General features: G+C 43.3%; 1 protein-coding gene across 3 annotated transcripts in view; it reads right to left on the bottom strand.

Annotated features, from left to right (window-relative positions):
- Positions 1–3451: 3451 nt before the first annotated feature.
- Positions 3452–12802, bottom strand: part of Hdhd2 (haloacid dehalogenase like hydrolase domain containing 2) — a 40918-nt gene continuing 31567 nt past the window's right edge. For 2 of the 3 annotated variants that reach the window (XM_008825899.3, XM_008825900.3), the window contains exons 6-7: positions 10504–10567; positions 3452–5723 (exon numbers count right to left, since the gene is read on the bottom strand). In XM_008825899.3, coding sequence (XP_008824121.1) covers positions 5620–5723; positions 10504–10567 — 168 coding nt within the window. In that variant the 3' untranslated portion in view covers positions 3452–5619. Of the gene's footprint in view, positions 5724–5910; positions 5984–10503; positions 10568–12802 lie in introns of all 3 variants that reach the window. The other variant, XM_017796318.2, reaches the window with a different exon arrangement.

Below are 12802 nucleotides of genomic sequence, written 5' to 3'. Positions count from 1 at the left end.
GAAAAGGAGACCAGCTAGTACCTGAATCTATTATAGAATTTCTGTATTTATTATTTATATTTTTCATTTATGTGTCTTAGTGAGTGTAAGCCATTTGTGTGCAGGTGCCTGCAGAGACCAGAAGAGGATTTTGGATCCCTTGGGTCCCCTGAAGCTGGAGTTATAGGCAGTTGTGAGCTGCCCATCTTGGGTGCTAGGAACAAAACTCAAGTTCTCTGGAAGAGCAGCAAGTGCTTTTAATCTCTGAGCCATCTCTCTAGTCCCCTATTTGTTATTTTTAATTAATTAAAATTATCCTTTGATAATTTCACACATGTATATAATACATTCTGAGTACTCTCACTCCCTACCCTTTCTTACCTCCCTTCCATTCCCACCGCCACCCCCCTAAGTCCCTTTCCCATGCTCCTGTCTTTTTCTTTGTGACTCATTGAGTTTGACCAAGGTCAGAGGACTCACCAGTGCATATACAACTGAAGATGATGACTACTCCTCCCCTAATATCTACCAATAACTAATAGTTCCCCACAGAGGGGTAGTGGCCCATGAGCTCCTCCCCCCTGATCCATGACTGACTGTTGACAGGCCCAGTGTTGTACAGGCTCTGTGCAAATATCTGCAGCTGCTTTGAGTTCATGATTGCCATCCCAGAAGATGTTGAACAGTACGTCTCCCTATCATCCAGCTCTTATGTTATTTCTGCCCCCTTCCATGATGTTTCTTGAGCCTTAGAGAGGGTCTATAATTATTTTTAAAAGTAGAGTCCTTATCTTAGATTAAGGGGTTGGGGAGATATGTCACTTGGGTAAGTGCTTGTCCTGCAAATATGAAGATGAGGTGTGGTGATGCTTTCTTATAATCCCATTGCTGGGGAGGTATTGGAGGCAGCAGAGGCAGGATGATTCCTGGGGCTCACTGGCCAGACTGTAAGCTCCAGGCCAATGAGAGACCCTGCCTCAAAGGAGATGAATGGCCTTTCTGAGGATGACACTGGCCTCTGGAACATATGTGCACAGACATTCACACACCTAAACACACATACACGCACACACGCAAACACACATGCATTTTTTAAAGTAGATTAAAAATAAATTTATATGGGAGGTTGATCTGTTAGTAGTTGGCATAAAATCTAACCTAACCCAACATGTGTTTTTTGTTTTGTTTCGTTTTAAAGCAGAGGTTACAACTGAAATGCTTATGGGAGCAAGAAACTTGCTGCCACGAGTATAGTCTGCTGGATATAGACAACATGAGTGTGTTCCCGTGGCATGCACATACTGTAGAAGCCTATCTGACAGACCATACTTACCTCCAGTAATCCCAGCTTTATCTTTTTAGTACATTTTAATTTTTATTTATGAGTGTTTAGCCTGCATGTATATAAGTGCATCCATGCACCCAGTGCCTGTGGAGGCCAAAAGAGGGCATTGGATCCCTTGGAACTAGAGTTAGTGGTTGTGAGCCACTGTAGGTACTGGGACCTGAACTCAAGCCCTCTGCCAAGAACAAGTGCTCTGAACTGCTGAGCCATGTCTCCTACCCCCCAGCTTTACTTTTTTCGGCTGCCTTCTTCATCACTTACCATCACTCTCACTGTATTAGGTAGTTGTGTGTTTGATTGCCTGCTCATCCTCCTCAAGCAGAAGCGCCATGATTTGAGGTACTTCTTTCATTGCTACTAAATGGAAGGTTCTTTAAAACGGTATAGGCCAAAGGCTACCTGACCCCCCAAAGTTATGACTACTGGTCCCTAGCATTTCGCTCACAGTACATTATCTCATCCCTTTAAAAACATCTACGATTGCTTTGAACTTGAAGGAGCCCTTGGTATTGTTAGCTAAATATATATATTTCAGTTCTCCCATCCTAAGGTACCCATTTTAGGGGACAGAACTGCACCTGCTGTCCTTATGCTTTAGCCACAGTAATCATTTAATAAATGGAATTTTCTCAGGCACATCAGAGAAACCGTTCTCTGATGTAGATGACTTGAAAGGAAGCACTGGAAGACACTCAACTGTCAGCGACCTGCGCGGTTCTTACGGTATTCACTCTGGTGCCTCACTGCTGCCCCTTAAAGACAGTAACATGCTTTCACTAGTAGGTCTCGATGGCTGATATCATAAAAAAGCCAGCAAAGCCCACGTGTTAATGCAGAAAAGGGCCTTTGAGATTTATGCCAAATAAACGTGATAATGTTAACATGGCTCCACACAAATGACTATAAAATGAAAAGGGGATTTACTCTGCCACTCAGAACAGAGTGTTTTGGTCAAATAGATTAATGCAGTTTTAAAAATTCTTTATTATAGGTGCCCAAGGACGTTAGTTCACGTTATAGGAACCACTGATCCAAAGCTAACTGAACACGATAAATATCGGTGTTTCCAGCTTCCCTGCCCAACAAGCTACTAGAGTTTTAAGTGTGGGATTAAGGGTGAAATGACAGCACTATCATTCCAAGGGAATACCTGACATCACAGCTGGAGGCAAAATGTGGTGGCACTATCATAGTGGCATAGTCCCTTTGCCTGCCCTGCCATTGTAATCAGCTCTGATAGATGCGTTGTGGCAGGAAGGTAGAGCGGCAACCAGACTGCAGATGTGAGGGGGATCAGGAAGTGATAGAAATGTCATCTGCCACAATTATCTCTGTGCTGTGCCACACAGTGAGGTCATTGCTCAGTACATGCCATTGACAACGGTGTCCTCTAAACTTCCCAGTCCCAAAGTGTCATTTAATCCTTTTTCTGGCCCAGGAGATTTTTGTAAAACTGATATGGACAGTTTATCAAACCAATACAACATGTTTTATGGGATGGCCTGTATGATGGTTAGTGTTGGCAACTTAATCTAGAATCATTCGGGGTAGCCTGGGTGGGGGGATTATCTTGATTTTGTTGCCCTGGGAAGACTGGTCCACTATGGGTGGCCCCTTTTCCTGGCTGGGATCCTGGACTGTATGAAATGGAGAAAAGGGTTGTGAGTAGGGGGTAACAGGACTTCAGGCTGCTGCAGGGACTGGGTTGCCATGATGGATTGTACCTTGAACTTGAGCTAAAATAAACACTTTCTCAATGAAGTTGTTTTTATCAGGACATTTTATCATAGCAACAGAAAAAGACCCCCCCCCTTAGACTTGTCAGTTACATTTCCTCCATAAGGCCAAGGCCAAGCAGCCAACAAGACCACTTACTGGAGTGTTTACAGAAGCCTAAGACAAGGTTTTCAGTTATCCTCATGGACCTCCCTGTGGACAGGCCAGTTAGCAAGCCCTAACGTGCACAAAGTGTGTTAAGTAAATACCTGAGACTAAGATTGCCCGGCCCTCACCGACAGTCTGAAACGAGAAGCTGCTTCTCTAGGGGCTCACTGCTGAGGTCCTACTCACTCCTGTGAAGGTTACACCCTGACCCATCACGACACTTCTTTGCTGTAGCTTTTTTTCGTCTCCAGAGCATCAGCTCCATTATTTCCAAGTGTCTAATGAGTTTTCCCTTCAGGCATCTATAAGGCAACCCTGAAATTGAAATGTTTTTTTTTCCTTCCTCCCCATCCACACTTGTGCCTTCTAGCATTGAATTCCTGTAATATTTGGTTCATTTTTATTGGTTCAGTTGCCTGTTTTGCAGTAGGCATAAAAGAATTAAACTCAGTCCTGTCCAGTGAGATGTGGAGGGAGGCCTGAGTACAATGCAACAAGGGCCACCTGGGCAGAAGGCCATGATACTTTGTTCCATCCTGCTGGTGGGGCTGGCATCATCAGAGGGGGCCTGGAAGTCATCTTCCTAGTGATCTTCAGTATTGTCTCCTCAACTCCTCCACTAGAAGGCCCTTAGGGTAAAACCCTTTTCTTCTATGCTTATTTATTTCCCACATGAATCAGGGCCAGCACAGAAGTTAGTGAGTAGCAGCCAGCAAACTATTTGCTAATTCCTGAGCAAGGAACCACTGACCTTAGTACCCAAGTCACAGGCCACAGACGAACGTGGCCCCTTCCCAGGTACCAGGCAATGCTTCTTTCCTGCTCACTGAGCTTCCCTACTTGCAGCTCTTTCCTGGGGTCTAAATGCAGCACCATGTCTTCTAATCCTCAGGATGAATTCTCATCAAGACAGTCCTTTTCAGGTCATCTAGTCTAAGTACTTAATATGGGGCTCATGCATTTGATGCTCACAACAATACGGTGTGGGAAGGGGCAAGGTGACTTACTTAGGCTGGGCTTGAGCTCACTAGGCACTAGCAGCTCAGCCCTCAGCCATTCTACACTTCATTCTGACTGGGTGTGGCAGTCATGTCAAATCTGTCATTTGTATAAGTGCAATGTTGGAACATTTGCAAAAAACAGTACACCCAACTACCATTTATTTAGCTTTGTTCCCTTTCATCCAATACTGAGCTGATCTCTAAACAAGCATCAAAACCTGGAGCTCATTAACATCAGTGTATGCCTCAATAAGGTGAACTACAATGATGTACAATTACATTCTAATAATTCAATGCCCAAGAGCCCTGTAAAACAATTGCCACGGTCTAGGATTATCACAGTATGCAAATGTACTAGGAAAATCATTACCTACTCAGTCCCCTTCCTTTGGGCAGGTCTAACATAAGAAGAATAATCCATGCTACGAGAGGAGATCTCATTTTACAACTGTAGCAAGCAAGTACATAAAAGCTTGAATCTGTCCCAATAGTTTCTAAAAGATTTCTCCCATAGTGTCAGAGGCAAAAAATAATGAAATCTTGCAAATGTACAGTTACTAGGTCCCCAGTGGACACTAACTTCAAAAGCGCAAGGTCTGTAAGACGTTAAAGGCTTGATTTTAGTCTCTGCACTGTTCCTGTTAATAACAATGTCTAATTAAAACATCTGTAAAATACTGATAGTTTTAATTTTACATAAAATTTCCCAAACAACTGTTACACAGTGTAATAGGTATCTGCAATGAATAGGTTATTAATGGAAATATTATTTTAAATTAAAATCGGGTTCTAAATTTAAATTAGTCATCTCTGGCTAATGAAGAGAAAAAGAAGTCATCTGTGCTGGGAATATAGTAGAAAATCTAGTTTTCAACATCTGTTAAAGCAGCTTCTCTGGATCACTCGAGCTGAAGGACAATTCGTTTTGCTGCTCTGTCCTGTACTCCTCTTGGCTCTTCTGCTGGCTTTCACAGTTGAACTCCGTATCAAAATGACAGCCTAATGCACCTTTCAATGCATCTCTGTATAATTTACAAACCACCATTCACCTTTATTCACAGACAGTCCTGCTCTCATTTCCAGTGAGGAGACAGCAGAGAACGCTATTCCCACAGGAGCTTCTCCCTCCCAGCCCAGCAAACCTGATGAATATTTTAAAAGGAATGGCACGAAATCTCAGCTCTCCCTTTCTTCAGGTCCCATCTTCTTTTACAAAATAAAACAAAAGAGATTAGCAAGGTTCAGTGCTGGCTGTAATTCAATACCTTTTTTTCTAATTAATGCATAATAGAAGAAGGTTAAGCAGGATCAGCACTGAATGGTGCTGTCTACTGATGCCACTGAGTTAGTAAGGAATCCAGTACAGACAATGGAAGCTGCATTTCAAGTTGCTTCACATCCAATGCCAGTTCACAGTAGATGCTGCAGAATGTGGTCAACAGCGTGAGGGAAGCTCTCACAAGTTAAGTAGGGAGGTGGATTAATTTTTTCTTCATCTGCTGCTCGGTATTTCCCTGAAATAAAAGTAAAGCCAGTGAACAAAGGCTACAGCCAGAACGCTAAATTCAACACACCCAGGAGCACCCTGGCTGGCACTGGGCTCTACAGTCACCAGAGAATCATGAGTTCCACCTCTCCCAAAGTACCTTCCATAGAAGCTTCAGGATGCAAGCAGGCAATTCAAAGAAATGTCTTGCTTACCACTTTCCCCGAGTCCTCTGGTCTTTCATGATGGACAGCTCCAGGTACTTGGTCATCTCACAGTTAAGCGTTCCTTCAAATCATGGAATCATTTTATACCCCTCCTTCAGTTCTAAAGATGGACTGTTGGTTCAAATCAATGCTTTTTATTTATTTTTATTTTATGTGTATGAGTGTTTTGTCTATATTATGTAAGAGCACCTTATTGTGTACAATGCCCAAGAAGGCCATAAGAGGGCGCTGGATCCCCTGGAACCAGAGTTACTGATGGTTGTTAGCTGCCATGTGGGTACTAGGAATCAAATCCTGGTCCTCTGCAAGAGCAGCCAGTGCTCTTAACTTCTGAGCCATCTCTTCAGCCCCGTCAATGCTTTTTTAAACGGAAGCCCAGATGCCAGAGGGCAGAAATCTCTACAGCTCCAGGGTATGACTGGAAACAGCACATGCTGTTGCCAGCAGGAACCCTGGGAGCTTGGTAAACAAACCACCCCAAGCCAAGAGGGAAAGAGAGATGGATGCTAGCTCACAGCCTAGGGCAAGCAGGACACCCTGCATACTAGGTGCCAATTGGCAGGCCTGCTGCCTGACTCTCCTGACTCTGGAATTCCTGGGTCTGGCATACAGTTGATCTTCCAGCTCCAGCCTAAAGAGGAATCAGTCCACACGGGGACCATGGAGGGCTTTTACAAATGTAAAGATGCATCATGGTCTTTGTTTCATCACCCTTACTGGGCTCAGTGCCTTTTGAAAGAGTTTTCCCTCTGTCCTAGCACTCTTTTAGCTGTCTCCACAATGTTTATGATGACTTATGTCTACCCAATTGTTTAATATCTGACTCATGGCTAGGAAGACTGTAAGTTCTCTGGGTGCAGGGATTGTATCTGTTATACACTCCAATGGATTCCCAGCACCCAATATTCTGACTGGCACATGGCAAGCATTTTCTAAATATTTTTTTAAAAGACTAGAAGGAGAGAAGAGATGGCGAAGAGGAGGAAAAAGGAAAGAGGATATAAGTGTAGCTCCATCCTAGGTGCAAGGGAAGGAGGCTGTTTGCTGGTGGTCCTGGGGCTGCTTCTACACTGTGCGTTTCCTTTTGCTCATCTCCTGTGATCTCTGCTATTTATTCTTTTGCTTTCTCTGGTCTTCTCTGCTTAGATTCAGCTTTCCTAACAAAACAGATCCACTGCTTTCTACATTTCCTTCTTTCAGAAGATCATTCTTGTCCTGTCCTACTGGCCAGGGTTTCCAGTGAAGGAGTCAGCATCAGAAGTCTGGAGGTCACTGACACACACCTCGTGCACCCTGATGTCCTTGGGGGCACCTATCCTCACAGCAAACTCTACTACCAACTTTTTTTCTTAAACTTAAATACCAGTGAAGGAGAGTGCCCCTCATAACCCCTCCCTATCCTCTGAGAAAAAGCTGCCCTCCACCTGACTTTGGAAATCCCCTCCATTGTTCAAACCCTTTCCTGGTATCTGTTTATGATTTCTATGGAAATGGTCTGGGGCAGAAGAGATAGAACGTTCTGCCCCAGGTAAACTAGCCAATCGTAGTATACCTGATACATCTGTGTATGGTTTCTATGGGAATAATCTTGGGCAGAAGAGAAAGAACTTCTGCCCCAGGTAAGACAGCCTATGGCTGTATAGGTAAAGTCTCTGGAAATCAGCCCCAGATTGTTTCAATCCTTTCCTGGTTATTCTGTGTATAGTTTCTATGGACATCCCCTGCTTTGTGGTTTTTCTGCTTAAAAGCCCTGTGTTTTCACTGCTCAGGGTCACAGTACAGCTCCTGAGACTCTGTGTCCCCAACCGGTTGGCTCCAATAAAGTGCTCCTTTTTACTGAGACTCAGTGTCCGAGTGGTCAATTTAGGGAATTTTACGGAACCTGAAGACCAATAAGAGTAAACTCGTAGGCAAGGTTTCTGCTTGACATGTCAGTGACTGACTATTGCCACCTGCTTTGTAGAGCCAGTGCTCTAAGGGGCAAACAAGTGTCTAAGCCACAGAGTCAAGGACTTCTAGAATGCTCTGCTTAGTCTAATTAGTTAGTTTCTACAAGGCTCAAATGACACAGTGGATTAAGTATATGTCTAGTTGTTGTTAACAGCACCGTGTCTGGCACAAAGTAGGTGTTCAATAATGTTGGCTGAATGAATGAAGCAGGCTGTACCTCTGCCCAGCTCACTGCAGAAGCTGGTGCCTCCCTGGGTCAGTACAGGATGAAGAGAGGGAGAGTGAAGAAACTATGAGACTGTAAGGTGAAGAGCAATCTCACTGTTTTCTAGATGACAATTTCACATGCTAAACAGAAATAAATTCTGATTAGAACAAGTCAAAAGTCTATTAACAAATAGCTGAGCAGATGGACACTGAACATCGACTATATGCTACCACTGAGAAGTGAAAATGCTCAAGATAGTCCACAAAAAGTTCTTATTTAATCCCAGCATTTGGGAGGCAGAGTCAGGCAGATCTCTGAGATTGAGGCTGGCCTGGTCTACATAGTGAGTTCCAGGCTACCTGGGGTTATAGGGAGGGAGACCCTGTCTCAAAAAGACCAAAAACAACAACAAACAGCCCCCCCCCAAACAAACAAACAAAAATAACCTGAAAAAACTCATTACTAAAAGTAAAGTCAAATGTTTCTAGTATCTTAAATGCTGGGAAGCCTAGTGTTTGTCCCCTGGACTCTATTGAAAGTTACCAACAGAGCTGGCAACAGAGCATGCTTTAGAACAATAGCTTCCTCTTGATTTTTCTACCACAGATAAGCAGTAATAATGGACCTGTTCTCAAAAGAGGCGCTTAACTGCTTTACTAATTAAATGTTGTAGTGGTGGCTTCTTTAGGACAAACTTGCTGCCTCTGAGACAGGCTAGGCTAGTGACAATCAACAGCTAGACATAAAGAAAGCAGAGCAGGTCAGGGGATGGGCCAATAGGAACATCATACAGGTCCAGTTTTGGTGGTTGGTGTAAATCCTTAGTTGGAAACATTCATGGAATAACAGCCAAAAACCAAAAGTAGTTATCTGAGGATTCCCTCAAAGACATGGTGATAAATTCCAAAAGGCAGGAAAGGGGAGGGTGGGTGGGGCCATTTTCCTGACTTCTTGCCTGCTTCCTCTTTCCTTACCTCACAGTGCTGTAATGCTCCTGGGTCGGAGTTATCATTTTGATGGAGAAATGTACAAGGAGATACTGTGTTAATTCGGAAGTGATGGTGCTTACTGTTTTGAAGGCTCCCCTGCCCTAGGCATGAGCTGATGTGTTTTCACTCCCTTCATACAGATCCTTGTCAGCTGCTTGTTACCCAACTACCTGCCATTGTTCAACACTGACATTCTTGTTTCTGTTGCTAAACTCAAAGTACCTTTTATGCAAGCACATTTTCTTACACACCCATCACAGTCACTTTCCCTGTAATAATACCTCTGTGACTTTATGTTTTGATCTTCCCTTGATCCATCTCACACAACTAAATCAGCACAGAGCTGAGACCAAGACATGGGAATTCAGCAGTCCTCTGTTGTCATGGCATATTACTGGATTAGCCAGATCCTCCCAAACAAAGCCTTTCCTTTTCTATAAATTTGAGAAACATATAAAGTAAACCTAATTTTGGTGGAATACTTCCTAAACTTTTGTTTTCTTTTGGTACCAAAGCTCAAATTCAGGGCCTTGTACATTCTATGCACGTGCTCTACCACTGAGCTATATCCCTAACCCCATAAACTTCTGGTCACCAAAACAGAGCAAGTGAAAACATGAGAAAAATGTTTTCTGTGTATATTTTAAAAATGCAAACACGGGGCTGGAGAAATGGCTCAGTGGTTAAGAGCATTGGCTGCTCTTGCAGAGAACCCAGGTTCAATTCCCAGCAGCCACATGGTGGCTAACAGGGGATCCGATGCCCTCTTCTGATCTCCATGGGCATTGCATGACACAGGCTCACTTACATATATGCAAGCAATACACACATACACATAAAATAAAAATACTAAATATGGGCTGGACGTGGTGGTGCACGCCTTTAATCCCAGCACTTGGGAGGCAGAGGCAGGAGGATCTCTGTGAGTTCAAGGCCAGCCTGGTCTACATAGTGAGTTCCAGGACAGCTGGGGTAACAGGGAGACCCTGTCTCAAAAAGACCAAAAAAACAAACAAAAAAACCCCTTAAAAATGCAAAGAATTATTTTCACAAAGCACCACAATTCATGCCCCTTACTCCATACTGGTATGGTGAATTACATTTCTAGGAAATACCACCTCTAGCCCTGATCTGGCTTTGCACAGCATGGCATTCTGCATTGCCTTTTTCCTGAAAGCTCATTTCCTTCTCGCTCTGTGGTAGAGAGCTGAAGTGTCTGAGGCTCTGCCATTTCTACAAAAGCTGTTCTAGCAACTTGAACTTTAATATCCTGGTGTTTTGGGCCAGAGTTTCACCACGTAGTCCTGTTTGGCCTGGAACCTGCTATACAGACCAGATTGGTGCCAAACTCATAGTAATCCTCTTGTATCAGCCTTCCAAGTGCTGGGAATAGGTATGAGTATTTTTGAAATGGCATACAGAGAAAATACATACCAGTTTTTACTAAGATGCCCAGCATGCCAGTGTTCTGAGCTCCACCAACATCATCCCTGCAGTCCTGGAAAAGGATAAAGGCATTTATTTAGTCCAGAGTCTTCATTCTGCTTGCCAACAAAACTCTGCCAATGAATGACTGGGCTGTCCTAGCCACCTAGAATTCTTTGCCCCTACCTCCTCTATCACTTCTTCAAATGAAAGAAAAGAGAAGGTATAAAAGGGAGACTCCATCTATAAACATCTAAGCAAACAAACCATGCTGAAGAGCCTCACCCAGGCAGAGGGTGTACACTAGAACAATGAGCCCCAGAAACTGAACTCAGAGAACAGGGATGAATCTTCATGCTTTGCCACATACACCCATCTCCTCTTAAAAGAGATCATGGGAAGCAGGGTGTGATGGCACACGCTTTTAGTCCCGGCACTTGGGAAGCAGAGGCAGGTGGATCTCTGTGAGTTCGAGGCCAACCTGGTCTACATAGTAAGTTCTAGGCCAGCTGGGGCTACAGGGAAACCCTGTATAAAAAAAACCAAAAAAAAAAAAAAAAATAGATGCCATAGGAAATAGCATCCTGTACATTTCACAGCTTGTGAGGTGAAAAATCCTGCTCCAGACAGCCAAAGAACTAGAAGATAACTTTTCTGTGGCCCACACTAAATATCCTTAATAATCCAGGTAGGATCAAGTCAAGCAGTATATTTAAGCAGACTGTCTGTGTTCATTTCATACTTGGAAATCACAGAGCAGTCTGGAGAGGGAGTCCCCTCTGATCAAATTCTTACTCAAGACAAGGATAAATACAGTTGATAGAGCTGGGTGTTGTGACATGTACTTATAGTTCCAGTGCTCAGGAGGCTGAGAGAGGAGATCAACTGAGCCCAGGAATTCGGGGCTAGCCAGGGCAGTGAAGTGAAATTCCATCTTAAAAACAAAAGAAAACTAAAACCAACCAACCAAACAAACCCCACCTAGAAACCAATATATTCAATATATACTTGGTTGATTTTGACAATTTATGTGAAATATCTAAGAATCCAAAGCTTGGAAGAAACATTCAGACAATTCTGCCATCTCATGTCTAAAAGCAGGACTCACTTAGTTCATGCCGAAGATTATTTTTTCCTGAAAAATTATTATTATTCAACAACAGTTCTTGGAAATGGGTTTCCAAATGTCTAAATCTTCATTAAAGTCTACCAAAGATCTTATCTGATTTGTCCTGTTGAAGAAATAGGGAGAGAGGAGGAGAATGGGACCTAAGTGAATAGAGGAAATTGTGCCTCTGTCAGGGATGACAGACAACTACATGCAGCTGAACACAGCTGCCACGTGCTACTCCCCCTCCTCCCCTGGCCCAGCACCACTATCTCCTGGAGTTTCCAGTCCCAGATAACTAACTTGCCACACACATTTGCCTAGGAAAGTCAGCTTAAAGATTACCAAGAGGACTCAACAACAAACACAGCTTCTCAAATTATAACCAAGTTCAATGGTCATTCCACTGATTTCAGTGCTTACAGAAGTAGAAGATGACATCTGGAGGACTGGGATACATTTTTGCTATCATATGCTAAGAAGCTAAGAGGGAATCCAAAGTCTGAGGTCTATTTCCAGCCGTACTAGTGAATAGCTGTACGAGTAGGTAGGAGACCAACTCTCCAAGCTTTAGTTTCTTAGTCTGTTAAGATGAGGGTTGGTCCAGACAATCTTAATGGTTGCTTCCATCTGGGCAGGCTATCATTTAAAAGTTGAGATAAGGGGGCTGGAGAGATGGCTCAGCGATTAAGAACACTGGTTGTTTTTGCAGAAGACCCAGGTTCGAATCCCAGCACCCACATGGCAGCTAACAACTGTCCCTAGCTCCAGTCCCAGGAGATCCGACAGCCTCTTCTGTCCTCCGTGGGCATTGCACATCATGGGTGCAATTACCTACATGCAGGCAATAAAATAAAACATACACACATACACATAAAATAAAAGTAATAAATAAAATATGAAAAAAATGTTGAAATAAACTATTGACACCAACTTACTACAACATAGTACACATAGGAAAGTATTTGCCCAGTCCACTGGAGCAAAATGACAAGGTGCTTACCACCACAGGTGGCCAGCCAGGTCTTCAACTCATTCCAGGTTCAACCCTGCTGATTAAGGAGCTAAAGTGATCAGTATCTTTAGCTACTGTGGCATACTGATTGGGGAATTCTTCCATAAGCATATGCTTAAAAGACAAAAATGGTAGAATTCTTTTGGTATAGGTTGTTTTCTACATAAGCAATATTTAAAAGAATT

Source organism: Nannospalax galili, unplaced genomic scaffold (genome assembly GCF_000622305.1).
Source record: "Nannospalax galili isolate Female #2095 unplaced genomic scaffold, S.galili_v1.0 scaffold169, whole genome shotgun sequence".
Lineage (NCBI taxonomy): Eukaryota > Metazoa > Chordata > Mammalia > Rodentia > Spalacidae > Nannospalax > Nannospalax galili.
The sequence above is the reverse complement of the archived record's forward strand: the minus strand, read 5'-3'. Positions and strand labels throughout refer to the sequence as shown.